Source organism: Mauremys mutica, chromosome 12, assembly GCF_020497125.1.
Source record: "Mauremys mutica isolate MM-2020 ecotype Southern chromosome 12, ASM2049712v1, whole genome shotgun sequence".
NCBI classification, from domain to species: domain Eukaryota; kingdom Metazoa; phylum Chordata; order Testudines; family Geoemydidae; genus Mauremys; species Mauremys mutica.
In genome coordinates this window covers 32,502,805-32,530,381 of record NC_059083.1, presented here as the reverse complement: position 1 = coordinate 32,530,381, position 27,577 = coordinate 32,502,805, and the positions used below count along the sequence as shown (strand labels likewise).

Sequence of the window (27,577 nt, the reverse complement as noted above, 5' to 3'; positions counted from 1 at the left end):
ATTTAAGGCTAAAGATGATTGTGCATCTAAAAATCTATGCAAGGATTTTTTAGAGATGTGATTTTATAATCGTCACCAACTCACTAATGAAATATTTTTAAAGCAAATTTTAAACTAAAGGTCCTGTAGACTGACATGTTCTGAGTAAATATTACAGTCATGTACAACTGGTTTTGTCAGTACATTCAGAAACTGACAGTAGATACCTGGGGTTTGGCAAATGCCTGTTAAATGGCGTCATTACCACTTGAATGGCTCTTTAACAGTTCAATGTTGTGCTAATAGGTCTGGCAGGCTGGAGGCTATTCACTTTTAAGGCCTTGTCTACACTACGAAATTAGGTCGATTTTATAGAAATCGATTTTATACAGTCGATTGCATATGTCCACACTAAGCACATTAAGTCGTCGGAGTGTATCCTCACTACCGTGGCTAGCATCGACTTACAGAGCAGTGCACTGTGGGTAGCTATCCCACAGTTCCCGCAGTCTCCGCCGCCCATTGGAATTCTGGGTTAAGCTCTCAATGCCTGATGGGGCAAAAACATTGTCACGGGTGATTTTGGGTACATGTCATCATGCCCCCCTCCCTCCCTCGACCTAATGCAGCTAAATTCGACCTAACTCCATAGTGTAGACCAGGCCTTAGTTACTAGATCCCTTCCAGAGAAAGACTCACCAGGCTGCAGCAGCCAGCTGTGGAGGGAGCTTGCAGGAAGGGTCAGAACAGGGATAGGAAGAACTGGAAGGGTGGACACTAAGACACAGTGGTTCCCCACATTTTCAGGTGCCGTTCCCAGCCGCGTATGCTGCATATGCCTAAGGATGGCCCTGCCAACACTGGCAGTCAACCCTCTCATGAAGAGACGTTATACGGCTAGTATCTTAAGCCTTTTTAGTTCACTAAACTTCGACAACGCATCCCTAAGAGTGGCCTTGTTTTGTTACAGCTCAGTCAATACTGCTTTTTCATGTTAAACTTAAAAAAAACCCTAATGCTTCAAATAGGCCTCACTGCATAGAGAATATCCTTTAAAAAGGACATGTTATGTTACATCTCAGTCAATGCTGTATTTTCATGTTAAAAAACCTGTTATTTCATGTTAAATGTTAAGAAAAACATTCTATAATGAAACACAGCACATTTAGCAAGTGTTAAAAGTATGGGGGAAAGTCAAGGGGTGGGGTGTTCTTCAGATGGGCTACAGAAAAATTCAAACTTAAATCTAAAGTCCTAAGAAAATGAAAGCTCAATGTAACTTTTGCATGGATTTGTTAAAAAGTGAGGAGGAAAATAAACTTCTTTCTGATCCACTGGTTTACAGAATTAGGGGAATCTAAACTAGCTGTTATTAAGATTCTGTGGTTTTCAATCTGGGGTGTTTCTGCAGACTAATTTTTTTAAATTGAAACACATGTAAAATGTTAAATAAAGGGCTCTGTCTTCATATAGGATTGTCCTTGAAAATGTTTATTCCTGTACAAAACATAATATAACTTTCACTAGTGTTTATTAAAAAGTGGGGGAAGAAGCAGCCTTCTTAGCTCTGATCCCCTGGCTCACAGACGCTGTTTTTTCTAACAGGGGCTTTGCTCCAGCTTCAAATTGTCCTCACAAAAAAATGACCAATGTTTGTTACTAAGGGCTTATGGTTTTAACCTTATTAAAGCACCCATGTAAAAGTGCTAGAGGTGGGAAAGATGCTTGGGGTCTGTTTTTTTAGATAAGAATAAGGCAGTTAAAAGGGGGAGAGGTCAGTGAGGGAGGGGAGGGAGATGGCCCTTGTTTAAAAATCTTGGAACTATAGGATTGGTTCAGAAAAAATGTATTCTATGACGCAGCTGTAGAACAGCATCTGACTGGTCTGACCCAAAGGTGGGGATAACTAGCCCGAGGGGTTGAGAGCCTTGGGAGCTCCCTTTTTCCCCAGGAACAGCTGCAAGGGTAAGATATCTCTCTGACTCAACCACGTGCTGTCTTTGCCCTTTGCAAAGGGACTTTCTTTTTCCTTTTCTTGCCCTGTTCTCTCTTTTAACCTATCGTTATATGTTTCTCTTTTATTTAATGTTTTTAAATGCTCTTTTCTTAACCTACCCTTATATTTAATATTTTAAATGTTTCTTTGGCTTGTGCCACAGGTCAGACTAGATGATCTAATGGTCCCCTCTGACCTTAGTCTATGAATATTGGCAAGTGGGCTAATGTAAACATAACTGATCAATGGACCAGGGCTATGAAAGTCAGACAACCTGGCACTGTCACTGCATCCCACTCACATGCTGTCTGGTTTGTTCTCTCTCCTGTTCCCCAGACCCAGCTACGATGACGGGGAAGGTTCCCTTGTTCTCCCCCGGCTCCACAGTGAGCTCCGCTCTGCCCAGCTACGTCGCTCTCTGCCTCGCTCTACAGGTTCACAGGCTGGTGTCAGGTAGGAGCTGCGGCCTCCTCGCTGGGTTGGCTGCTGTTGCTATTGTGGGTCATCACCGTCCATCTCACATCACTGCCTTGTCTTGTAAACCACGTCTGCTCAACCTGCCCACAACCAGCAACATGGAGACATCACAGGCTACACCTGGGTCCCCACTGACCATAGTTACTATCTATACACCATCTTGTCAGGCCTAGACAGTACATCCACCCTACTGCTTTGGCTGATTTCTGGCAGCTTCTAAAACACAGAACACAGTGAGCACCACTACAGGGCTCGCAAACTATTTAAAAGGACACTACCCAATTCCTATACACTGCACTGACAGACCGTATACGTCATAAATCAGGTTCTTCAGCCAAGAAGGAGTCCTGAATCCTAGACTCTCCGATTTAGATGTAACAACCCACAAGTCATTCATGCTGCACTAGGCACATCTGACTAGGGCTCAGAGCTAGACCTCATCTCACAGTGAGGAGGTGAGGATATTTGCTGGCTTCTTCCTTCTGTGCCCTCAGTGAAACCCTGAGAGTGACCCACTTCATCCCAGGGCTGGCTTCATAGTTACTTGGGCATTTTGTTTCCCTCCTGCTGTGGTTTCCATCTTGTTAATTTAACCAGCTTTCTCTGTCTCTCCTGATGTTGAGTCTCTGCACTGAGACCCCCACATTCTGTGCAGTTCCACAGTGACCAGTTCTGTTTCCTGCACTTTTCTATCTGCTTCCTTCTCCCTCTCCACTATCTGACCTCTGACTTTACCTTTAAAGCCATTGTCAGCATAGTGATGGTCTGTTTTCATATCTTTACAGCTTGTCAGCCTTTACACCACCCCTACTACAGATGAGGAGGCCCCTGTGCTGGAGCAGCATGGAAAGGCCTTGGTGTATCAGAGACCCAGGACCCCAGCACCATTATCCCCAGAGTGCCTATGAGAAGTTAGAGCTTTATTCAGAGATAGTAGGGACAGTGTATAAGATTCACATGTGAACTCTGTGTGACAGATAATGCAGCCACATGCGGCATTTTGGGGACTATCAAATTCACTTTATGAATGTTCTGTTTATTTGTGTACCCCCTTTATCAATGGTATCTGTACACATAATATGTATCTTTATGGGCTCGGGATTGTAATCTATGCCATGGGGGAGGGTTACCCCATCTCCTTCAGAATTTGCCAACCATGGGGGGTAATTACTTGTGGGACAGGTAACAGCTCCAGAGAAGTACCACCCCTAGGGAGAGTTGCATAAACTGGGTTAGACCAGGTCCCAGAAGCCCAAGAGAACAAAGATTTTTGATATAAAAGCTGGATTTGAACTGTCCAGAGGCCCGAGATCTTGGGCTGCAAAGTGACAGGACCTGTTAACCAAGAGGACAAACCCTTAGAGAAAGGTTGGAAAGACTTTGGAACCTACCAAAGAGTCCCAAGTGCCAGATGAGAATCCTTTGGGATAAATGTAACATGTGTTCAGACCTTTGATTGATTTATGGTAAGTTTTCTCTGTCAGGCTTTTGTCTTTAAATGGTCTCACTTCTAAAGCAGGGCGCTCTCTTACTGTGTGCCTTACTGCTGAATTAATGTTACCCCAGCCCCCGTGCCAATTAAATTTCCTTTTTCCATTGTACATTTCACAGCACAATTCACAGTGGCTGGACCTGACCACCCAGTCACTGCCTCCCTTGGGGGGGAAGCCATCCTGCCCTGCCACCTCTCCCCCAGGATGAGCGCTGAGAACATGGAGGTGAGATGGTTCCGATCCCAGTTCTCTCCAGCTGTGCACCTGTACCGTGGTGGGCAGGATCAGTATGGAGAGCAGATGCTGGAATATCGAGGAAGAACTGAGCTCTTGAAAGACAACATCACCAATGGGAGAGTTTCCCTGAGAATACGCGATATCCGACCCTCCGATGATGGGCCATATGTGTGTTTTTTTCAGTCCAGTGTCTCCTATGAAAATGCTGTATTGCAACTGCAGGTGGAAGGTCAGTAACTTCTTCTGATGATTTAATGTCTTCAATGGGGTAATAAGTGGAGTCACAGGGTTAATTGTGAGATGACACTATTTTTCTCATTATAGTGAGGCAGGTACTGTGCTCTGGATAAGGTTGATTCTAGTTTGCTGTTTAATATTCGTTTTTCCTAAAAGCAGCAAAGAGTCCTGTGGCACCTTATAGACTAACAGACGTATTGGAGCATGAGCTTTCATGAGTGAATACCCACTTAATCGGATGTGCAATGCAGATGAACAATGACTCTGATCTGCCCCAAACTGATGCCACCAACTGGGATTGATCTCAGCTTGTGTCTGGCCCCTTCAGGGTAACAGTGATTGATACACAGGGACCTGTAGCCCAGAGCCTGCTCTAAGAGTGGAAGAATTGAGGAATTTCCCGCCCCCAGCACACGTAGAGGCAGGAGGCCTGACCCTTGAAGGTGCTGTCAGAGAGACCAGCAAGGGGACAGAGATGCAGCTAATTCTGTAACCATGGCATGAGGTTTAGGTCAGATGTAGCGAACTCCTGGTCTCCATTCAAACACTGAGCCTGCTGCACACAAACCACCCCTGACTTGCAAAATGTTATCATCTCGTCTCCGTTGCCCTGAGGATTCCTTGTGGGATGTTGCCTTCACTTACCCCTCATCAAGCCTTGGTGATCACTGGCATATCTGACACCAGACAATGCCCATGGCAAGGAGTCTGTGCCCTGCTACTGACACAACCTGCACAACTCAGCACTGAAATGAAGCATGATTGATCCCTCAAGGTACACCTGCTCTTCTCTGCATATCTCAGTGACAGTTCTGCCAATAGGCTCCAAATAATCCCCTCCACTAGTCATTACAGCTACACCGAGCACAGTGCATGCAGCTTTAGTGCATGCAGCCAATTCCCAGTGGTTATTACCATCTCCAAAGGGGCAGAGTTAAGGTTGTTTGGGTTTTTACCTTCACTGTGGATTTCCTGGTTTTAGAGGTCTGAGTTTTGCTGAAAAAGGCATTCTGGAAGGGTAGGAGATAATACAGAGTTAAGGTTGCCTGGAGGTACCTAAGTTTTTTGTCAGTGAATAGACATGAGGAAGGATTACAGGAAGGGGGCATTGTTTGTGTTGTGTTCCACAGATTTGAATTGCAGCATGTATCTGCCTGCAGTGCAGCTGCATTCCCTGTGTTCAGTGTAGCTGTACTGACCAGTGGAGAGAATAGTGAGGACAGGGTCTCAGAGCTGTCACTGTGCCATGGAAGGGCAGGAGATAATATCACCAGGCAGCCTGAACTCTGTGCTAACAAAGGTTTTGTCAGGGAATTTTCTGGGTGGTTTTTTTTTAACAGAAGGGGAAACATTTGTTGTAGGAGCTAGTGGCCATTTAGGTGATTGTAGTTCTCACTTAGGTTTGCAGTTGCTACACGACTGGGCCTAGGTAATAACCAAACGCATAGTATGGTGCTTTTCCATTAGAAGACCTGAAAGAGCTTCACATGATTATCCCCATTTTACAGATGGGAAACTGAGGCACAAAGCAGAGAAGTGAGTTGCCCAAGGTCACCCAGCAGGTCAGTGGCAGAGCGAGGAATAGTCCCAGTCCTGGGAACTCTGTTAGGCCACTCAGTTGCTCCGTGGTTGCTCACTGCCCCCCCACCCTGTACCTTCTGTGACAGTGCAGTGGGGATAATGGTCGTGCTCTGCAATGTTTGTAGTGGGTAGCTGGTAACAGGGCTGGTGAGAGAAATCTCATCCCAGGTCCCTGCCCCAACACCTGGACAGTTTTATTACCCAGCGGCTACTTTAAGCATTTGAGAGGAGACTGGTGTGTCTGTCTCCTTCTCCACCATCCCCCACAACATGTAGCTCCCCTCTGCCCTGCGTTTCTGGGTGCCCACATCACCGGCAGCAGCTTACTGATGGGCCCCACACTCCCTCGGTTATGTAGCCTGAGCTGCACACTGAGCTGGGCTCCTCACCCCAACTACCAGACCTAATGGAGTGTGCTTTTGGACGTCTCAAGGGGAGATGGCGAAGCTTACTCACTCGCTCGGATCTCAGCGAAACCAATATCCCCATTGTTATTGCAGCTTGCTGTGTGCTCCACAATCTCTGTGAGAGCAAGGGGGAGACCTTTATGACAGGATGGGAGGTTGAGGCAAATCGCCTGGCTGCTGATTACACTCAGCCAGACACCCGTGCGATTAGAAGAGCCCAGCGAGAAGCGCTGTGCATACGGGAGGCTTTGAAAGCTAGGTTCCTCAGCGAGCAGGGTAAGCTGTGACTGTCCAGTCTCTTTACAGAGAAGCTGAACCTGCCCCTGCTTCAGTTACTGCTGACTTTCTTCTGCGGCTACATACCCCGTTCACCACGTTTCCCCCCTTCCAACACACATTTAAAAATAAAGTTAATGGAATATTGTTAATTAACAATGTTTTCTTTACTAATGAATTCGCGTTAAAGGGTTGAAACAGGGACGCAGACTGTGGTGGGCAGTGATGTACAGACCGCTTCTACACTCGAGGAATGACAGGCTCTTGCTCCTAGAGCGGTCTGCACTGCCGGACTGGTTGTTTCAACGGAGCCTGCCACCCCTCCTTTTCGGGACTCTGTGTGCGGGGGCTATGTGGCCTTGTGGCGGGGGAGGACTGGGGGGAGGACATGTACAGGTGGGTGTGAAGGAAGGGGTGAGGGGTGCAGGCTCTGGGCTGGGGGTGGGGGCGTAGGAAGGGGTGAGGGGTGTGTGGGAAGGGGGAGGAGGTGTAGGGGGATGAGGGCTCTGGCTGGGGCTGAGGGTTTGGGGCATTGGAGAGGCTCAGGGCTATGGTGGAAGGGCAGGGTAAGGGCAGCCTGCCTTGCCATTTGTGTATGGCAGGCGCTAGGACCCTGGGGCACCAGACAGCATTTCTGCGGGGAGCAGCTCTACTGTCAGGCAGGTACGCAGCGCGGCGGGGCGGGGGAAGACCCGTGGGGGTCAGAGCCCGATCCAGGCAGGGCTGGGGGAGAGACCCAGCTCCAAATATAGCTGGAGCAGGGCACCTGCCGCCTATGCACAGAACATGAAAAACACCTCCCAGACTGACCAGGGTGCCTAGTGACTGCACTGTGTGTGTGACCTGCTGTAGATCCTGCCCCCGTGTCTGTACCCAGGTAATGGTGACCGTCCTATGCAATTACCAAACCCCTCCCCCCCTTCACACAAAGTCTTCTGTAAAGAAACATGACGGAAACAGTAATGAACAGCAAACTATTTTTAATAATCAACTACACTGTGAGGGAATGAAACTGGGATTTGGGCTTGGGTGATCCAGGAAGGGAAGGACTTCTCAAAAGTTAGCGAATGAGAGCTTTTTGGTACTTGAGCACTCTGCTGGGGTGGAGTGACAGTTTTCACGGCCCCTGGCGCACCTCCTTCTTGTTATTTTGGGTGAGGGGGGTATTGGACTTTGTGGCAGGGAAGGGCAGTTGAAGATACAGTGCAGGGGGGCTCTGTCGTCCTCCTGCCTGCGGTCCTGGAGAACATCCACAAGGCACCTGAGCGTGTCCGTTTGCTCCCTCATTAGTCCAAGCAGCGTTTGAGTCACCTGCTGGTCCTCCAGATGCCATCTGTCCTCCCGTTCGCTGTGTGAGCGCTGCTGCTGAGAGAGGTTCTCCCTCCACTGGCTCTGCTGGGCCGCCTCGGCTCGGGAGCAGCCCACAAGTTCTGCGAACATCTCGTCCCGTGTCTTTTTCTTGTGCCACCTAATCTGCGCCAGCCTCTGTGAGGGGCATGCTGGAGCACGTCGAGATACAGGTGCAGCTGTGTGATGGGAAAAAGGGATTCACTTCCTTATAAAGATACATTTCTGCAAAGAGGAAACATAGTCTAGTCAGTCTCTGTGAACAAGACCATGCACAGCACTCACTCAGGGAAAGTTCAAATTTTCGGAATTCGCTTTCATTGCCTGGGGGATTGCACTGCAGACCAGACAAGCGGGGCAGGACAGCAGAATCCGCGGAGCAGCCAGGCATGGTAAGCCAAAAACTTTTGGCTGCTTAAAAGTCAATGTATACCACTGTCCTCTTGCTACAGGCAATCCTGAAAGCATAAACTCTGCCCCTGTTGCACCCCCTCATATCTGTTCCCTGGGAAAGATCCCTGTATGCTGCCACTCTGCAGCCTCCACCACGTGGCTGTAAAGTGACGCTCATTGTTATGCAAAGGAACAGTGAAGCACTCCCAATACTAATAGTACACAAATTACTGTAATTAAATGCAGGAGTCTCCGAGCGAGATCACCCTGAGGAGGGTCACTGAGGCAGATAGAGAGCGCATGCTGCGTGAAAGCCAGCACAAACCGGGGGCCTATGCGGCCATGCTCGTGGAGGCAATGCTCCCGGAGTACCTGATGATAGCCTGGCGCGGAAAAGTGTGCTACCACGGAGCACCCAATAAGGCAGCTCTCCCCAGGAACCTCATGTGGAGGCTTTTCGATTACCTGCAGGAGAGCTTCTCGGAAATCTCCCAAGAGGATTTCTGTTCCATCCCCATATATATTGACCTTCTTTTCGCATAATTAATATTCCTGTTCTGTTAGAAATAAATGTTTACATGTTTAAAGCACTTACCGACTGATCCTTCCCCTGATTCAGGGTCCGGGGTAACGGCTGGGGAGGGTTGGTAGGGGATCTCAGTGAGGGTGATGAAGAGATCCTGGCTGTCGGGGAAATCAGCGTTGTAAGCGCTGTCGACTGCCTCATCCTCCTCATCTTCCCCGTCCGCGAACATCTCCGAGGAACAGTCCATCGACAGTATCCCATCCTCAGATTCCACGCACACTGGTGGGGCAGTGGTGGCAGACCCACCGAGAATGGCATGCAGTGCCTCGTAGAACCGGCATGTCTGGGGCTGGGTTCCAGAGCGTCCGTTTGCCGCTCTGATTTTTTGGTAGCCTTGTCTTGACTTTCACGCGGCACTGTGTTGTATCCCGGCTGTAGCCTCTGTCTGTCATGGCTTTGGAGACCTTCTCGTAGGTCTTTGCATTCCGTTTGTTGGAGCGCAGCTCCGAAAGCACAAACTCCTTGCCCCACACACCGATCAGATCCAAGACTTCCTGGTCAGTCCATGCTGGGGCCCTCTTTCTATTCTGAGATTGCATGGACACCTCTGCTGGAGAGCTCTGCATCGCTGCCAGTGCTGCAGAGCTCGCCACGACGTCCACACAGGAAATGAGATTCAAACTGGCCAGACAGGAAAAGGAATTCAAATTTCCACGGGGCTTTTCCTGTGTGGCTGGTCAGAGCATCCAAGCTTGGACTGCTGTCCAGAGTGTCAACAGAGTGGTGCACTGTGGGATAGCTCCCGGAGCTACTAAGGTCGATTTGCATCCACACCTAGCCTAATTCGGCATAGCCATGTAGAATTTAGCGCTACTCCCCTCGTCGGGGAGGAGTACAGAAGTCGAACTAAAGAGCCCTCTATGTCGATTTAAATAGCTTCGTGGTGTGGACGGGTGCACGGTTAATTCGAATTAATGCTGCTAAATTCGAATTAAAGTCCTAGTGTGGACCAGGCCTAAAAGGCAATTCTTCCCCTCTCGCAAGCACAGAGTCTGAGACAGAAATAGTTTCTTTAATAAAAGTAACCAAGCAGTAATCTGAGAGAACAGCACAAGCGATATTCATGAACACAAAAGATTAAGATCATTCAGATTAAGTTCATTTTATTTCAGTTTAGCTCATCAGTAAAAGTGTGGCCTGGTACAGAAGGCAATACCTTTACCCTGCATTTCTTTGTTATCTAATGTCTGTATTTGGTGGGTGTGAGTGTGGGTGTGTTTCCTGTCTCTCAGTGAAGTCCAGTTTTCTGCTGCCAACTTCTGTGCTCTGGAAGGGTACAAGGCACAGCCGAGGCAACTTGAACTCCCCAGTAACAAAGTTTTTTGGTAGTGAATTAATTTAACATTTGTCTATATCAGGGGCGGGCAAACTTTTTGGCCTGAGGACTGTATCGGGTTTCAAAAATTGAATGGAGGGCTGGTTAGGGGAGGCTGTGGCCCCGCCAACATTCTGACCCCTCCCTGCTTCTCGTCCCCTGACTGCCTCCCCGGGACTCCTGCCCAATCTAAATTCCCCTGTTCCCTGATGGCCCCCCTGGAACCCCTGCCCTATCCACCCTCCAACTCAGTCCCTTGATCGCCTCTAGACCTCCTGCCCCAACATCTCCCCGCCGCCCAATCTACCCCCCCTTCCTGATGGCCCCCCGGGATCCCTGACCCATCTAACCCCCTTGTTACCTGTCCTTTTACTGCCCTGGCCCCTGACCACCCCCAAACTCCCCTGCCCTCCATCCAACCCTCCTCCCTCGCTCCCTTCCCCCTTACAGAGCTGCCTGGAGCACCGGTGGCTGGCAGCGTGGCTGCACCAGGACAGGCAGCCGCTCCGCCCAGCTGGAGCCAGCCACGCACCGCGCAGCACAGAGCCCCGGGTCAGGCCAGGCTCTGCAGTGGCGCTGCCCCAGGAGCTCACAGCGCCACCGCCCAGAGCATTGCACCGGTGGTGCAGTGAGCTGAGGCTGTGGGGGAGGGAGAACAGCGGGGGAGGGGCTGGTGGCGAGCCTGCCGGGCAGGAGGGTCCCGGGGGCCGCAGTTTGCGATCCTCTGGTCTATACATACCACATGCACTGGTTACAATGAAGTAGTGCAAAACCCTATATGGACACTCTTAAATGGTTTGGAAATGGCTTATATTAATGTAGCTTGAGTCGATTCCTTCTTGATATGAAAGTGTCCACACAGGGTTTGCACTGGTTTAAAAAAAAAACTTTAACAAAACTGGAGCAAGTTTGTGCATAGAACAGCCCTGACATTAAGATTAATTCTACCAAATTGGAATCTGATTAGATTAATGGACCAGCTGCACTTGTGGACTCACATTCAATTCTCAGTTTAATAGGAAATGGCTTTTGATAACTGTGTAATAAAACGTTTGGCTCATTACTGGGCACTGTAGGATTGTCACAAGTTCATTTATTTCTTCTGTAGGTTTGGGCTCTGCTCCTGTCATCTCTGTGGAGGGACATCAGGACGGAGGGATCCGGGTGGTGTGTCGATCAGCCGGATGGTACCCAGAGCCCAAGGCTCAGTGGAGAGATCTCCAGGGGCAGGTCTTACCATCAGCCTCTGAAAAAATATCCCCAGAGGCCAATGGCCTGTTTCAAGCAGAGATTGCCACTGTTCTAACTGAAGAGTCCAACCAGAAAGTGTCCTGCTGTGTCAGGAACCCCCGACTCAACCAGGAGAGAGAGTCAGCGATTTCCATAGCAGGTCAGTGCCCGTCTGTGCCGCACATGGATAGATTGAGATGCTGCAGACATGAGCAGAGAGTGTTTATCATTGTGTCTCCTGTTTATTGGCCTAAACCTTCAATGTGCTGAGCACGTCTTGTAAAGTCCTGAACAACCTCAGTTCTCTTTGGATATGTCTACACTGCAGTTCAAAACCCGCTGGTGACCCAGGCCAGTTGGCTCAGGCTAAGGGCCTGTTAAATTGTGGTATAGGTCTCTGAGCTTGTGCTGGACCCTGCTACATGCACTAAAAATTCCACGCTGTGCTATGATCTAACCCACTTTAATACAGGAACAGATCAAAGTGCACCAGGGAACTTTTAGTGCAGTGCAGCAGGGTGCACACAGCCAGTTACTGCGCAGCTGGCCAGTGCACAGTAGATTTACACCCCAGCCTGCCGCACACTAACTGTGCCTATAGATGAGCCACCGTAGAGCAAGGTGGGTGAGTTGTGCCTGCTGCCTTAGGGAGACGCCTCCCCCTCTGTTCTGGGGTTCTTGTGTATTCAGATTCTGGATTCTAAGAAATAAAGTCATGATGCACTGCAGCCTTCCAGCAGGAGTATTTATGCTTATATCTTACTCTGTGTGTGTGTGTGCGCTCACACTGTGAACATCACAATTCTCTGTGGGGGTGGGGGAGGGAATTCTCCTTTGTTCTCAATGAGAGTTGTGGGTCTAAATATTTGTGAAAATCTGGGTAATAAAGTCACATTTCCTGACTAGCACAAGAGAGCCCTGAATATGGCCTGAGCGTTGCTACTTAGATTACACCTGAAAATACCAGCAGTAAAAGTTCAGGCCCCAAATATGCAGAAACAAAACCTTACCTAAGAGCACCTTAATTTTTAGAAAAAAAGGTTGTGATTTTATGTGTTATCTACCAAATAATTTGGTTACTATCGAATGAATATTTCATCACTACAATAGTAAGAACGTTGTATTTGTCTGAGGTCTCATAGTGCTGCACTGCTGGTTAGTCTATGCTATGCCCAGCATTACCTGACTGTTCACAGCACACACAGAGAGTTAGAAACAAAACATAAATTCTGTTCCTGAAAGGCTGCAATGTCACACTGCTTTATTTCTAAGAATCCAGAAGTCTAACATGCCACAGCCAAATACAGAGAGAGACAAAGCAGACTGCTCCCTAAGGCAGCGAGGCAGAACCAACCCCCCCCACCCCACCCCACCCCGGCTCTAGGCAGGCTCTTTGCAGACTGACTGCAGAGGACCCAGATGCACGCTCCCTACAGAGCCCCTTAGCCTGCAAGCAGGACCAGGAATCCCCTCAGGATTTCAAGTGCCATCTTGTAATTTTTACATGGTTTTCAATATGCTGCACTAATCACTTAGCAAGAACCCTCTAGACAGCCATTGCTCCAAGGCCCAGGAAAGAGGATGCTGGGGGAATTTTTACTCTGAATCTCCAAGCTCAGTTTTGTTTTTATTAAAATCCTGCATTAACATATTTTGGGCCAGATTCCTTCATGTGGCTGAACCCCAGTGAGCACAGGGGTGTCAGGAGGCTTCTCACAACTCTCTGATTCTGAGGGCCAGTCTGCACTGGCTTCAGCCTTGGGATCACTTAGAGCAGCCTAGGGAGTGCCTGAACTTACACCAGTGGGGGATGGTGTAGCATAATGGAGCTGCACTTTACCCTCTCCCCTCCCTCAACACACCCCCTCCCATTAATTAGCCATGTTCAGTAACCAGGCAAAAGCTTGGGTTTTGATTGACTTAATAATAAAGCACAAAGCAGCCACATCTCCCTGTGTATTACCCTGTGAGACTCTTAACTAGTCACAGCATCACCACTGTCACAGGGTCCTGCCTTCATTCTGTGCGTGTTTGCTCCCAAGTCAATGGCACTTTCTCTTGCAGAGCTGTTTTTCCCGAGGGTCAATCCCTGGATGGTGGCTCTGGGTGTGATCCTGTCTCTCCTGGCTGTTCTCATTGGCCTGGCCAGTTACTGCTTCTGGAGGCAACACAGAGCGAAAGGTGAAGTAACAAAAGGGGGGAATTTGGTGAGAGAGAGAAACAAAACCAAAAGTAAAGATACAGGGATTAAGGGGCTTTGATTCTGTGTTTGGAGGAGTTTCAGGCAATGGAAGCTGGGCTGAGGGTGAAGAGGAAGCTGAATAAATTATGATAATGTTTGAAGCAAGAAGTGTCAAGTGGTTTCACCCATTCAGATCTCACTCAGGAATCCCAATCAAATGTGATTCTGAACTGTTCCCTGGGGATCAGCCTGGCTCAGTTTGAAACACCTTGTGAGGCTCAGGTTGCTGGGCTTGGAGCGCCGACATACGTAACTTGGCTGCTCACAGGAAAACCAGACTGCAAAGCCGGGCAGGGGGAACTTATGGCCCAATTCTGCCCTTCAGTTTGTGCATGAACCCCCCACCCCCCATCTCCCCATGCAGGTGAGTAGGAGCTGTGGATGGGCAGAGCAGTGGCTGTGCAAATGGAAAAGTTAGCAGTTACCTTATCTACACTAAGGGCTTGGCTACACTGCTCACGTTACAGCACGGCCGCAGTAGATGTGCAGTTGAACAAGCATCTGATGGTGTGGCTGATGTGATTAGGTCCTATGATGGTGTCCCTTGTATAGATATGTGGACAGAGTTGGCAATGGGCTTTGTTGCAAGGATAGGTTCCTGGGTTAGTGGTTTTTGTTGTGTGGTGTGTAGTTGCTGGTGAGTATTTGCTTCAGGTTGGGGGGCTGTCTGTAAGCGAGGACTGGTCTGTCTCCCAAGATCTGCGAGAGTGAGGGCTCATGCTTCAGGATAGGTTGTAGATCCTTGATGATGCACTGGAGAGGTTTTAGTTGGGGACTATAGGTGACGGCTAGTGGTGTTCTGTTACTTTCTTTGTTGGGCCTGTACTGTAGTAGGTGACTTCTGGGTACTCTTCTGGCTCTGTCAACCTGTTTCTTCATTTCACCAGGTGGGTATTGTAGTTGTAAGAACATTTGATAGAGATCCTGTAGGTGTGTGTCTCTGCCTGAGGGATTGGAGCAAATGCGGTTGTATCTTAGAGCTTGGCTGTAGACAATGGATCGTGTGATGTGGTCTGGATGGAAGCTGGAGGCATGTAGGTAAGTATAGCGGCCAGTAGGTTTCCGGTATAGGGTGGTGTTTATGTGACCATCGCTTATTTGCACTGTAGTGTCCAGGAAGTGGATCTTTTGTGTGGCTTGGTCAAGGCAGAGGTTGATGGTGGGGTGGAAATTGTTGAAATCCTGGTGGAATTCCTCAAGGGCCTCCTTCCCCTGAGTCCAGATGACGAGGACGTCATCAAACTAGATGTCAGTAAACTAGAGATTGCTGGGCAGGGGAGACATTTGGAATGAAGCCAAAGGGAGGCTGGGACTCAATGTAAAGATCGTCACAGCTGGGGATTCCCTCCCTCTGCACACCCCTAGGGGCTGGGGCGGGGGGAGGGCACGATGGAGGAGCGATGTCAAGGTTCCCTGCATCCCAGGTCACTTTCCCTGCCTGGGCTGCGTAAGGGGAGGGCAGAAGAGCAACAGCTCCTGATGTCTCGCCTCTGTGAGTTTGCTCTGCTCCCCTGCCAGCCGGGAGCAGTTTCTGATATTACATAAACGAAGCCAGAAAAACTCGCTCTTCTTACGGAATGTGTGTGTTGCCATGGAGCTATACACCGGTGTAACAAAAGTGGTTTAAATGGCCATTTTACCTTGTACTAGTGTAACTTTCCCATGCAGACAAGCCCTGCGTTGCTGCGGGGGTTGATTTGGCATCCAGAGCACCCAAGATCAGGAGGATACAGGGCAGAGCTTAAAGTTGCCTGAGCCCTCACATGCTCCTGGGCTGCAGGGTCTGAGCACAAAATCTCACCCTGAGAGTTTAGGTCACGGAGCATAAGTATGTGGCAAATCTTTAACAAGAGGGTAGCACATTTTGTTGATTACATAGGCCCAGTAGTAATCCTGGCTGGGCTCCTCCCCATCTCCATCCCCCTTCAACTGGGTCCCTCTTCTCCCTACTCTGGCCACAACCTTATCAAGCTTGGTGAAAAGCAGAAAACTGGAAAAATTAATTTCCACTAAAATCAGGCTTTTCTGATTGTTACCCAGATCAATAGAGTTCAGACCAGAGCAGGGATGAGAATGGCCTGGCTGGACTCCAGAGGTGAGGAGAGCTGGGTGTCTGACTGACACTGGGGCAAGAAGCGCAGCTGGGAAGGGGATGACTGGAGTGTAATGAGGGGCCTGCTGACCCTAACTCTAACCTCACCCACAGCTTAAACCCTAACCCTGAGGTCACTGCCTCATCCTATATCTTGAGGGATCAAATGGTGATTTTAGTGGAAATCCGGCTTTTACAGTTCTCCGGAGGTTTCAGGAGGTTTCTGCCCACTGAAGCCTAGAACATGCCCTGAAACGCTGGAGCTGATGGGACGTGGTTTTCAAAAGTTATCCCATTACAGACGGACAGAAACGCCACCGAGTTCCGTGTGGGGCCTCTCTTCACTCAGCCAGAAGGGAAAGGAGACATCCATTTACTCAGTGTTTTACCTGCACTAGGCCTTGTGTCCCCAGTATAATGCTCGCAATGGGAATAGTTAGGCCGAGCACCTCTGTGTGTGTTCTACTTTCTACCAGTAGAAAAATGACTCCTATGAGCTTGCAATACTTTCAGATAAATCTTCTACCTTGTAACACATCTCTCCTGCTATTCACTTGCATCGTGCAGAGAAAGGTGAGTCCCTTTGTTCATTGCAATGGGTAAGGGAGGGGGAATCTCAAACTTTACAAGTTCCATAGACCCCCCCAGTGCAGGTATTCAGAGCTCTCACTATGAACTGAGAGTCAGTTGGGTTTGTGTGGTATGGGAACTTGTTGAATAGCCTCCTTTTTCTTTTATCATATGCTTACTTGTTTCTCTTTGCTTTACTTTTAGAGAAACTTCAGGGTGAACTCAGTAAGTTGCCTTTTATTCCTAATATAAACCTTGCTACAAAATTGTATCGTATTCGGAGTGTCTGTGTTCAGGGGAGGTGTCATCTCTCTGTCTGTGTTTGGTTTCAGAGTGGAGAAGAGCCCTACTAAATGCAGGTAAATAAATTTGTGTTTTTGCTAATAGATAGTTATCATACAGAAATATATTTTCTCTTATCATAAACTTTGTTAGAGATTGTTTTCTATTCAGCAAGTCTGTGTTCAGGGCAGTTCTCATCTCTCTCTATTTGCTTGATTTCAGGTTGGGAAAAAGCCCGACAATATGCAGGTAACTGTGCTGTAAGCTCCGCTGAAATGAGATCTGTCAAAACCCCACCAGCCCCTGAGAGCTCTCTGCTCCTTTGCTTTGGAAAAATGCTGAGTAATGAGAGACTATTTCCCCTCCGCTTCACCTTCCCAATATGGTATCTGGGTCGTGCCTGATAGACATTATCTCACCTAACCTTAATAGGCATTAAACTGCTCAAATCTCCCCTCCCAACAGCAGGGTTTTCATGCTCATACAGGCCTTTAACCTGCAATTTCCTTCTACAATACTCTGAAGGGCTAAGAGCTGTTCAGTGTCTCCATGGATTGGGCTGAGGCAGGCCCTGTCCCCAGTGCAGAGGCAGATGTTTTTATAACCAGACTGTGAAACTTACGGACACAAGTAAAACAAACTGTGCCCACATAGCAGCTTTCCTGTCTCTCAGCTGTGGCTGAGCTGTGTTTTACATTCACACCCAGCCTGCTGCCTGACCTCTGGGTGCACTGGTGCATGCTGGGGGAGACTGGGCAGCGCCAGCAGACATTAGCAAGCCCAGGGGACATGCACACACATAGCAGCACCAGTAGCCCAGGGGTCAATGAATTCTGGGGTATCCTACCACACAGAGCTGGGAGGGAGGGGGGCGCTCTGGCCACCATCTCCTCAGGGAAGCCAAGGACTGAACAGGCCACAGGGACGGTTCCTACCCAGGGAGAGGTTCCAGCAGGTGTCAGGGCTGAGCCACGTTGGCAGGACAGTGGGGGGGCTCACATGGCTGTTGTGATGTCTTCGTATCCTCGATACACAGAGCTCCAGCAGCTGGGGTGTAAACCCGACTCGTACCCCCAGCACTGAACTCACTGACACTTCCCCAAGGCTCCTCTCCTCCTGGGGTTGGGGAGTGAGTAAGGGGCACTGGAAGATGGGGGCCAGTGGGCCATGGCCAATCACTTTTACCAATGGGAGGGCTGTTCCCTTCCACTTTTTACAGGCTGTAAAATGCGGGGGAGGCGGGGACGGAGAGGAGCGACCAGGGGGTCAGGGTATTGGAGTGAGGGCGGGGGCTCGGGTCGAGGAGAAGGAGCGGTGTGAGAGTGGGGGTTCAGGGAGAAGGGGTGGTGTGGAGGCAGGAGCTTGGGAAGAAGGGTCGACATGAGAGGGTGGGGTCCACGGTTTCAGCACCGGTGACCCCTCTACTTTGAGGGAGCTTCCATCACTCCTGGGGAGAGCACCATCCCGGATCCTGATCCACGGGCACATCTGTGTATTTGCCAGGTGCACAGAGCTCTCTGTGTGGAGACACTTTCACGCTCACCCAGGAACCTGTGCTGGGAGGCCCCACTGCCCAGGAGGCTGAGGGCTCTCACTCCCCTGCCCTGGGGGTGAAGGGACGGGCCCTGGGGCTGCTGTTCCCCATGTCAGGAAGGGGGTGAAGGGGACGTGGACACAGACAATGTCCCCTCTTGCACTGTGAGGGGCAGACCTGGCTCCACCCTGGGCTTCAGAGCCTGAGCTCCAGCCTGAGCCTGAAATTCTATGTGGCTATTTTTAATGCCAAAGAGGGAGCCCCGTAAGCCTGAATCTGTCCACCCTGTTCCAAGACTCGCTGCTGCAGGCTGTGTAGAAGGACCCAAAGTATCTCCAGAGTCTGGGTGTGAAAGTTCCCAGCGTGTCTGACACAGGGCTGGTTAATGGGAGCGAGGGGGGTGGCTGGCACAGTCATTAGATGGAGACACCTGAGCCCCTGGGGCTCTGAAATGGTCTCTGTGACTGTTATCCGCTCTGGGAGATGCCCAGGTGCAGCTGCAGAGGGTCTGTGCCGCTAGCATCGTCCATGGGACAAATGGCTCTGGGCAGAGAGTTCAGGCTGGAGCCAAGTCTCCATTTTCAGCCTGATTTGTGGGGGTGAGATCAGGGGCCCAGGGGCTCCTGCCCCTCCCTTACCCTTCCCCCACCCCTGTGAGGGACCCTGGACCCTGCGTCTATTCTGACCCCTCACCAACATCCCTCCCGCTCTTCTCACTCCCTTTCTGCTCCCCTGGGCCCCTGCCCCTCTACTCCCACTTTACCTCCCTGGCACATGCCCCTGCACTCCACCCATCTCTGCCCCACTGGAACAGCCCATCCCTTCTCCCCCTGCCCTCCTGGCATCTGCCCCTCTCCCCCAAACATCCTCTGCACCCTGGAGCCCTCCCATCACTTCACACCCCCACTATGTCCTGGCGTCCACCTCTCCCCTTTCCCTCCTCTGTGTCACGTCTCCCACCCCTCCCCTCACCTCACCCTCCTCTGCTGTCCTGACTTTCACCCTTCTTACTCCCCTCAGCCCTCCTGGCACCTGCCCCTCTCTCCACCCTCTCTGACCCCTGGTATCTGCCCCTTCCCTCACCCCCCTGTGCCCACCCCTCCTCTAGCCCCACTCTGACCCCCTGGCACCTGCCTCTCCCCAATCCCCTCTCCTAACACCTCCCTCTACCCACCTGCCCTGCCTCTCTGCTCACCCCTCTCTGCCCCCTGGTGCTTGTCCCTCTCCTCCTCTGCCCTCCCTGTGCCTGCCCTTCTGCTCAATCCTCTCAATCCCCTGGCACCTGCCCTTTCCCTTTACCAGCTGCGCCCTCCTGCTGCCTGCCCCTTCCCTCACCCTGCCCCCCAACACCTGATACTCCCCTTGTCCCCTTCCTTCCTGGTGCCCATCCCCTCACCACCTTTTGCCCCACTGACCCTGCTCTCCTCTCCCCACATCACCCATCATACCCTTAGAACCCCGACCAGGGTTATTCTATCTACTACCCAAGATCCACAAACCCGGAAATCCTGGACGCCCCATCATCTCTGGCATTGGCACTCTCACTGAAGGACTGTCTGGATATGTGGACTCTCTACTCAGACCCTGTGTTACCAGCACTCCCAGCTATCTCCGTGACACCACTGATTTCCTGAGGAAACTACAATGCATTGGTGACCTTCCAGAAAACACCATCCTAGCCACCATGGATGTAGAGGCTCTCTACACAAACATCCCAGACACTGATGGAATACAAGCTGTCAGGAACAGTATCCCTGATGATGCCACAGCACAACTGGTTGCTGAGCTCTGTGCCTTTATCCTCAGACACAACTATTTCAAATTTAATGACAATATATATCTCCAGATCAGTGGCACCGCTATGGGCACCCGCATGGCCCCACAATATGCCAATATTTTTATGGCCGATCTGGAACAACGCTTCCTCAGCTCCCGTCCACTCACGCCCCTTCTCTACCTATGCTACATTGATGACATCTTCATCATCTGGACCCATGGGAAGGAGACTCTGGAAAAATTCCACCATGATTTCAACAGCTTCCACCCCTCCATCAACCTCAGCCTGGACCTATCTACACGGGAGGTCCACTTCCTAGACACCACGGTGCAAATAAGTGGTGGTCACATTAACACCACCCTATACCGAAAACCTACCGACTGCTATGCCTACCTTCATGCCTCCAGCTTCCATCCCGGGCACACCACAAGATCCATTGTCTACAGCCAAGCACTGAGGTACAACTGCATCTGCTCTAACCCCACAGACAGAGACCAACACCTAGAAAATCTCCACCAAGCATTCTCAAGACTACAGTACCCACACAAGGAAATAAGGAAACAGATCAACAGAGCCAGACGTGTACCCAGAAGCCTCCTAATGCAAGACAAACCCAAGAAAGAAACCAACAGGACTCCACTGGCCATCACATACAGTCCCCAGCTCAAACCCCTCCAACGCATCATCAGGGATCTACAACCCATCCTGGACAATGATCCCACACTTTCACAGGCCTTGGGTGGCAGGCCAGTCCTCGCCCACAGACAACCTGCCAACCTGAAGCATATTCTCACCAGCAACTGCACACCGCACCATAGTAACTCTAGCTCAGGAACCAACCCATGCAACAAACCTCGATGCCAACTCTGCCCACATATCTACACCAGCGACACCATCACAGGACCTAACCAGATCAGCCACACCATCACCGGTTCATTCACCTGCACGTCCACCAATGTAATATATGCCATCATATGCCAGCAGTGCCCCTCTGCTATGTACATCGGCCAAACTGGACAGTCTCTAAGGAAAAGGATAAATGGACACAAATCAGACATTAGGAATGGCAATATACAAAAACCTGTAGGAGAACACTTCAACCTCCCTGGCCACACAATAGCAGATTTTAAGGTGGCCATCCTACAGCAAAAAAAACTTTAGGACCAGACTTCAAAGAGAAACTGCTGAGCTCCAGTTCATCTGTAAATTTAACACCATCAGCTCAGGACTAAACAAAGACTGTGAATGGCTTGCCAATTACAGAACCAGTTTCTCCTCCCTTGGTTTTCACACCTCAGCTGCTGGAACAGGGCCTCATCCTCCCTGATTGATCTAACTTCGTTATCTCTAGCTTGCTTCTTGCTTGCTTATATATACACACCTGCCCCTGGAAATTTCCACTGCTTGCATCCGAAGAAGTGGGTATTCACCCACGAAAGCTCATGCTGCAAAACGTCTGTTAGTCTATAAGTGCCTCAGGATTCTTTGCTGCTTCCACATCACCCATGCCACCTTCTCTTTATCACTCCTGCCCTTCCCCTCCCCCTCTGGCTCCGTGACACCTGCAGCCCTCACCGCCCCTCCAGTCCCCTGGTGCCAGCTCCTCCTCTGCCCCAAGTCCCAGCTCTACCCTTCCCCATCTGCCTCCCTGGTGCCTGCTGTTTCCTTTGCCCCCTCTGCCTGCCTGGTGCAAGTCCCTTCCCTCACCCCCCTGGTCTCAGCCCTTCCCCTCACCTAAGCACTGCCCCACCCCTCCCCTCACCCTCTCCTAACCTCTGGGCCCCACCCCTCCCTTCAGCCTCCCTCTGCCTCCCTGGTGCCCACATCTCCCTGCACATGCCTCTGCCCCCCTGGGGCCTGCCCTTCTCCACACCCCTCTCTCTGCCCCCCTTCTGCTCACCTGCTCCCTCACCCCCCATTCTGCCCCTTTGGCACCAATGCCTGTTCATTCGCTCCCCCCGCCCCATGGTTCCACCTCCCCCACTCCTCATCATCTCACCCCCTGGCAGCTCACCCACCCCTTGATTTCCCCTGCCCCATTGGAGCTCCCCCATTCCCTCACACCCCTCTGCCCGCTGGTGCCTGCCCCTTCCCTTGCATCGCTGTGCCCCCTGGGGTCCATCCCCTTCTTCTGCCCCGGTGCCCACCCCTCCCCCAAACCCCTGCAGCCCCCTGGAACCTGCCCTTCACACCCCTCTGCCCCCTGGTGCCCGCCCCTTCCCTGTTGTTGTGTATTTGGTTGTCATGGTTTTTGTTCCTATGGCAACTGAGTTAGATTATTAGGGGATAGCCCAGCCGGCTTCGGCCGGTTGGGTGAGCTCTGTGTCTGTAAATAAAGGGGTAGTTTTGTTAGCTGTCTGCTCCCTGGCCTCAAGTGATTTCTTCCTAAACCGGCTGCCCCCAAGGATATAACAAGTGGCGACGATGGATGGGATCCCGGTGCTGCTCCAATAACAGAAGGAAGTAGAAGTCAAGGTAAAGAACAAACAAACAAACAAAAAGCTGCTTGTTTACACTGACTGTGAAAGTGAAACTAAAAATCATGGCTACTCTGACCAGACCACTGGAACCTTTTGATGAGAATATAGAGCAGTGGCATGTGTATACTGAGCGTTTTGAGCTTTTTGTTATTGCAAATGACATTACAGAAGCAAAGAAGGTGCCAATATTCTTAAGTGTTGTAGGGGCTACCTCCCTACTACGCAGCTTACTACACCCTGTTAAGCCAGCAACTAAATCTTAGTGACATTGTGGAAATCCTGGGGTCCCATTTTTCCCCAAAACCACTGGTAATTGCTGAAAGATATAGGTTCCACAAAAGAGACCAAAAGGAAGATGAAACAGTTGTACAATTTGTAGCAATTTTAAGAAAGCTAGCAGAACACTGTAAATTTAAGGAGATGTTAAATGATGCCCTGCGTGACAGGTTAGTGCGTGGCCTCTACAGTAAGCTAGCTACAAGGGAGGCGCAATACATCGGTGCATCCCCTAGGGTGCAAAAAGTGTCACAAGAACCGACCCACAAAACTGTGCAGAGTCAAGAATGTTACCGCTGTGGTAAGCCGGGTCACCAGGCATCAAAATGCTGGTGTAAGGACCTGGTGTGTCGACACTGTGGCAAAAGGGGACACATTGAGTGTGCCTGTACACACAAAAAAAAGAGGCCTGTGGTCTGGCCGACAAAAAGAGGAACCCTGCATACCCTAGAGCAGACCCAGGATGATCAAAGTGACACCTCATCGCAAGAGAAAGTGCCACTTCATGTTTTGTCTTTGGCAATGGGGTCACATGAATACTGGGTAACCCCGTTGTTGGATGGCAAACCTATACGCATGGAACTGGACACTGGTGCAGCCGTCTCGCTGGTCTCCGAAACTGTGTATAAAGAAAAGCTACAGCATCTTCCGCTTAAGGCAACAAAAACTGTTCTGAAGACGTATACGGGAGAAGCTGTGCCCATGTTGGGCAATATTGATGTTAAGGTGGAGCTCAATGGACAGGCTGCTAAATTGCCACTGTTTGTGGTAAGCGGTAACTACCCAGCCTTAATGGGTTGGTCTTGGCTTGGGAAGATTCAACTAAACTGGGCAAAAGTGCACTGAATGACTAAAGAAGAAACCAGTCTAACCCCTATACTAAGGAAACATGCTGCTGTTTTTGAAGATAATTTGGAAAGTATGAAGGAAATCACTGTGACATTGAACATTAAACCTGACAGTCCACCAAAATATCTAAAAGCCCGAACTGTGCCATATGCCATCAGGCCGAAAGTCAAAGCAGACCTGGAGCATCTGGTCACCAATGGAGTCCTAATACCAGTTACCCATAGCTCATGGGCCACTCCTATCGTTCCAATAGTGAAGAAAAATGGCTCTCTCCGGATTAGCGGCAAAAGCTTCTTTGTCATGTCAGGGTGTGAGGAATGCACCCCAGTGGGCACCCCTACACCCATGGGACTGGCCTGAAAACCCATGGCAACGTATTCACGTTGACTTCGCTGGCCCCCTTAAAGGAAGCATGTTCTTGGTGGCAGTAGATGCCCATTCTAAATGGCCAGAAGTCTCTATAATGCAGTCCACTACTGCAGAGAGTACTATCCAAAAACTACGAGGACTCTTTAGTCGTTTTGGTCTGCCAGAACAACTTGTGAGCGACAATGGACCGCAGTTCGTCTCTCAGGAGTTTCAAAATTTTATGAAGGCAAATGGAATACACCACATCACGTCAGCACCATATCATCCATCCACCAACGTATTAGCTGAAAGATTTGTGCAGACAATGAAACATGCTTTGAAATCAGCAAGGGGACAACACTCCATTCAAAAGCATCCGGATACCTTCTTACTTTCCTACAGAAATACACCTCATGCTACGACCAAGGCATCTCCGGCCTTTCTAATAATGGGACGACAGCTGCACACTTGCTTTGATCTGCTGAAACCTTCTGAACCCTGACACATTGTGCAACATCAGCAGCAAAATCAAGTTATCAGACGGGCACCCAGAGCAAAAGAGCAAACCTTTAGCCCGGGACAGCCATTTTTGGCTCGGAATTATACTTGCAGAGCTAAATGGGTCCCTGCCACAATCATCATTCAAACAGGACCTGTTTCCTACACAGTCCGGACTGCAGAGAATCTTACCTGGCGGCGACATGTAGATCAGCTGTTGCCATGTCATGCCAGTCCTCAGGACACATCTGCAGTTGAGGGGTCTGACTTCACCTCTTCTGGTGAGACACCGAATCACGAATCACCTGTTTCTGACTGTCCTCCACCATTACTGCCGGCGGCTGAGATACCCCTTTGCCCAGTACGAGCTGATACCACCTCCTCACCTGTTCGTGCTGCGGACCCTGAGCCCATGGTACTTTCGGGTGCAACAACACCAGAAGTTCGCCGTAATCCACCTAGAGACAGAAGGCCTCCTCATCAGCTGGATATTTAGCTAGGGCGAACCCACGGTTATGGGGCAAAATAATCCCCAGGGTTTAGCCGGGAATGGAGGCAGTCTACCCTCCTTCTCTAGTCTAGTGTGTGTTTTATTTTAGGAAATGTTCTTATTAGAGGGGGGAGGAATATGTTGTGTATTTGGTTGTCATGGTTTTTGTTCCTATGGCAACTGAGTTAGATTATTAGGGGATAGCCCAGTCGGTTTCGGCCGGTTGGGTGAGCTCTGAGTCTGTAAATAAAATGGTAGTTTTGTTAGCTGTCTGCTGTCTGGCCTCAAGTGATTTCTTCCTAAACCGGCTGCCCCCAAGGATATAACACCTGTCCCCCCATTGCCCTTGTGCCTTCCCCACCCCTATGTCCTTCCCTCCACCCCCTCTGCTCCTGTCTCCTCCCCCTCCCCTTTCCTCTCCCAGCATCAGCCTGTCCCCTCCCCTCCCCCCCTCTGCTGACACCTCACCCCTCCCCCGCTCCTCCTGCCCTTCCCCCTCATTGTTTCCTCCAGGCAGAGGGGCCCTGATTCCCCTCAACCAACAACCCCTCCCCCGCCTAGTGATTAACGGGGACGCAGGTTAATTTCCCCTTGATCCCAGTGACCAGCCCCTGCCTCTGCCCCCGGCCCTGACTCTGTGACTCTCTCCCCAGTGGACGTGACTCTGGATCCAGACACGGCTCATCCCAACCTCATCCTGTCTGAGGATCGGAAACGTGTGAGAGACGGAGACACTTGGCAGGATCTGCCCGAGAAACCTCAGAGATTTGATACGTACCCTGAAGTTCTGGGCGCTGAGGGGTTTGCGGGCGGGAGACGTTACTGGGAGGTGGAGGTGGGAGACAAGCCTGAGTGGGTACTGGGGGTTTGTAGGGAATCTGTGAGCAGGAAAGGGGAGAGCACATTCTCACCTGAGGATGGATACTGGGTTGTGTGGCTGGAGGAAGGGGAATACGAGGCCGGCACCTCCCTCAGGACCCCCCTCCCCGTGAGCGTCAGGCCCAGCCGGGTGGGGATTTTCCTGGACTATGAGGCGGGCGAGGTCTCGTTTTACAATGTGACTGACAGGTCCCATCTCTTCACTTTCACTGACACCTTCTCCGGGAGGCTCCACCCTTATTTTCATCCTGGTCTCAGCGCTGGGGGTACAAACGCGGCTCCCCTGATAATCTGCCCGGTCCCAGCTCAGGCCGGAGGGAATCTCGGTCCATGACAGTGACCCCGCGGCACAGACTGGCCCCTCCCAGCCCTGCTGCTCTTCCCACCCCAGTGGTGGGGGCCAGTTACTGCAGCAACTGGACTTTCTGTGCTGACCGGACGCTGCCAGTTTCCCTTTTCAACTGGAGGTTCCAGTCAAAAACCGGACACCTGGGAACCTCCAGCCCCCACCTTCCCCGTCCCCTGCCCCAGGGGTAGCAGATGGTGGGGTTGGGGTCATTCACTCCTGTCAGAATTTCTACTCCTGTGAAATCTCAATGTAAAATATGAAAGAAAAAAGATTATTTTAATTTAGAAAATATTATTGTAACAAGGTGTAAATACAAGACTATTTTAATTTACATTTCAACAGTATCTCAAAAACAAGCATCTAGCCATATAAATCTATTTCTAGAAATGGAATTATTTACTTTTTTTTAATCTTTCCCTCAAATCTCTAAATAACATCATTTGTATTTCAATTGTGGAATTTCAAGAAATCCAAAATATTTATCTTAACAAAATAAACTATTAAATTGTCAGACTGGGTTGTTCAGTGACAATGTACATGTGTCATAAACATTGCAATTACACACATGTGCAGCTGCTCTCTCTCTCTTCTCCCCCCCACCCTTATTGTCTTAACTGGTTCTCTCTGGCAGGTAGGGCACATACACCCACCTCCTGCACTACACCTTTGAAAATTAATAGTTGAAAAAATGATAGAATTAAAAGCAGCAAAGAGTCCTGTGGCACCTTATAGACTAACAGACATATTGGAGCATGAGCTTCCGTGGGTGAATACCCACTTCGTCGGATGCATGTGGTGGAAATTTCCAGGGGCAGGTATAAATATGCAAGCAAGAATCAGGCTTGAGATAGTGAGGTTAGTTCAATCAGGCAGGATGAGGCCCTCTTCTAGCAGCTGAGGTGTGAACACCAAGGGAGGAGAAACTGCTTTTGTAGTTGGCAAGCCATTCACAGTCTTTGTTCAATCCTGAGTTGATGGTGTCAAATTTGCAGATGAACTGAAGCTCAGCAGTTTCTCTTTGAAGTCTGGTCCTGAAGATTTTTTGCTGCAGGATGGCTACCTTTAAATCCTGTATTGTGTGGCCAGGGAGGTTGAAGTGTTCTCCTACAGGTTTTTGTATATTGCCATTCCTAGTATCTGATTTGTGTCCATTTATCCTTTTCCGTAGAGACTGTCCAGTTTGGCCGATGTACATAGCAGAGGGGCATTGCTGGCATCCCTGCCTGCGCCCTGTGCAGCAGCACTCTTGGATCAATAAGCCGTAAAAGCAAATACTTTCTAAAACTAAAACAAAATGTAGCCCCTTCTTTTGCAATGTTCTCCAGGAGGCAGCAAGCACTTTTCATCGTTGTTCAGT

At 50.1% G+C, this 27,577-nt stretch overlaps 1 protein-coding gene across 1 annotated transcript; it reads left to right on the top strand.

The window, feature by feature from the left end:
• The first annotated feature begins 1,932 nt into the window (after window positions 1-1,932).
• On the top strand, window positions 1,933-26,646 carry LOC123346487 (butyrophilin subfamily 1 member A1-like). Its single transcript, XM_044983916.1, has 9 exons — window positions 1,933-1,944; window positions 2,312-2,428; window positions 4,064-4,411; window positions 11,433-11,714; window positions 13,619-13,735; window positions 16,663-16,683; window positions 16,791-16,817; window positions 16,963-16,989; window positions 25,646-26,646. The coding sequence occupies exons 2-9, from the start codon at window positions 2,323-2,325 to the stop codon at window positions 26,203-26,205; spliced, it is 1,488 nt and encodes a 495-aa protein (XP_044839851.1). The 5' UTR covers window positions 1,933-1,944; window positions 2,312-2,322; the 3' UTR covers window positions 26,206-26,646.
• Window positions 26,647-27,577: the final 931 nt, after the last annotated feature.

What these genes read in the sequence shown, in the direction of transcription:
- LOC123346487 (XM_044983916.1), top strand. Translation starts at nt 2,323, where the DNA reads ATGACGGGGAAGGTTCCCTTGTTCTCCCCCGGCTCCACAGTGAGCTCC. An exon ending in GTCAGCGATTTCCATAGCAG is followed by an intron (nt 11,715 to 13,618) that starts GTCAGTGCCCGT and finishes TTTCTCTTGCAG; the next exon opens with AGCTGTTTTTCCCGAGGGTC. An exon ending in GAAACTTCAGGGTGAACTCA is followed by an intron (nt 16,684 to 16,790) that starts GTAAGTTGCCTT and finishes GTTTGGTTTCAG; the next exon opens with AGTGGAGAAGAGCCCTACTA.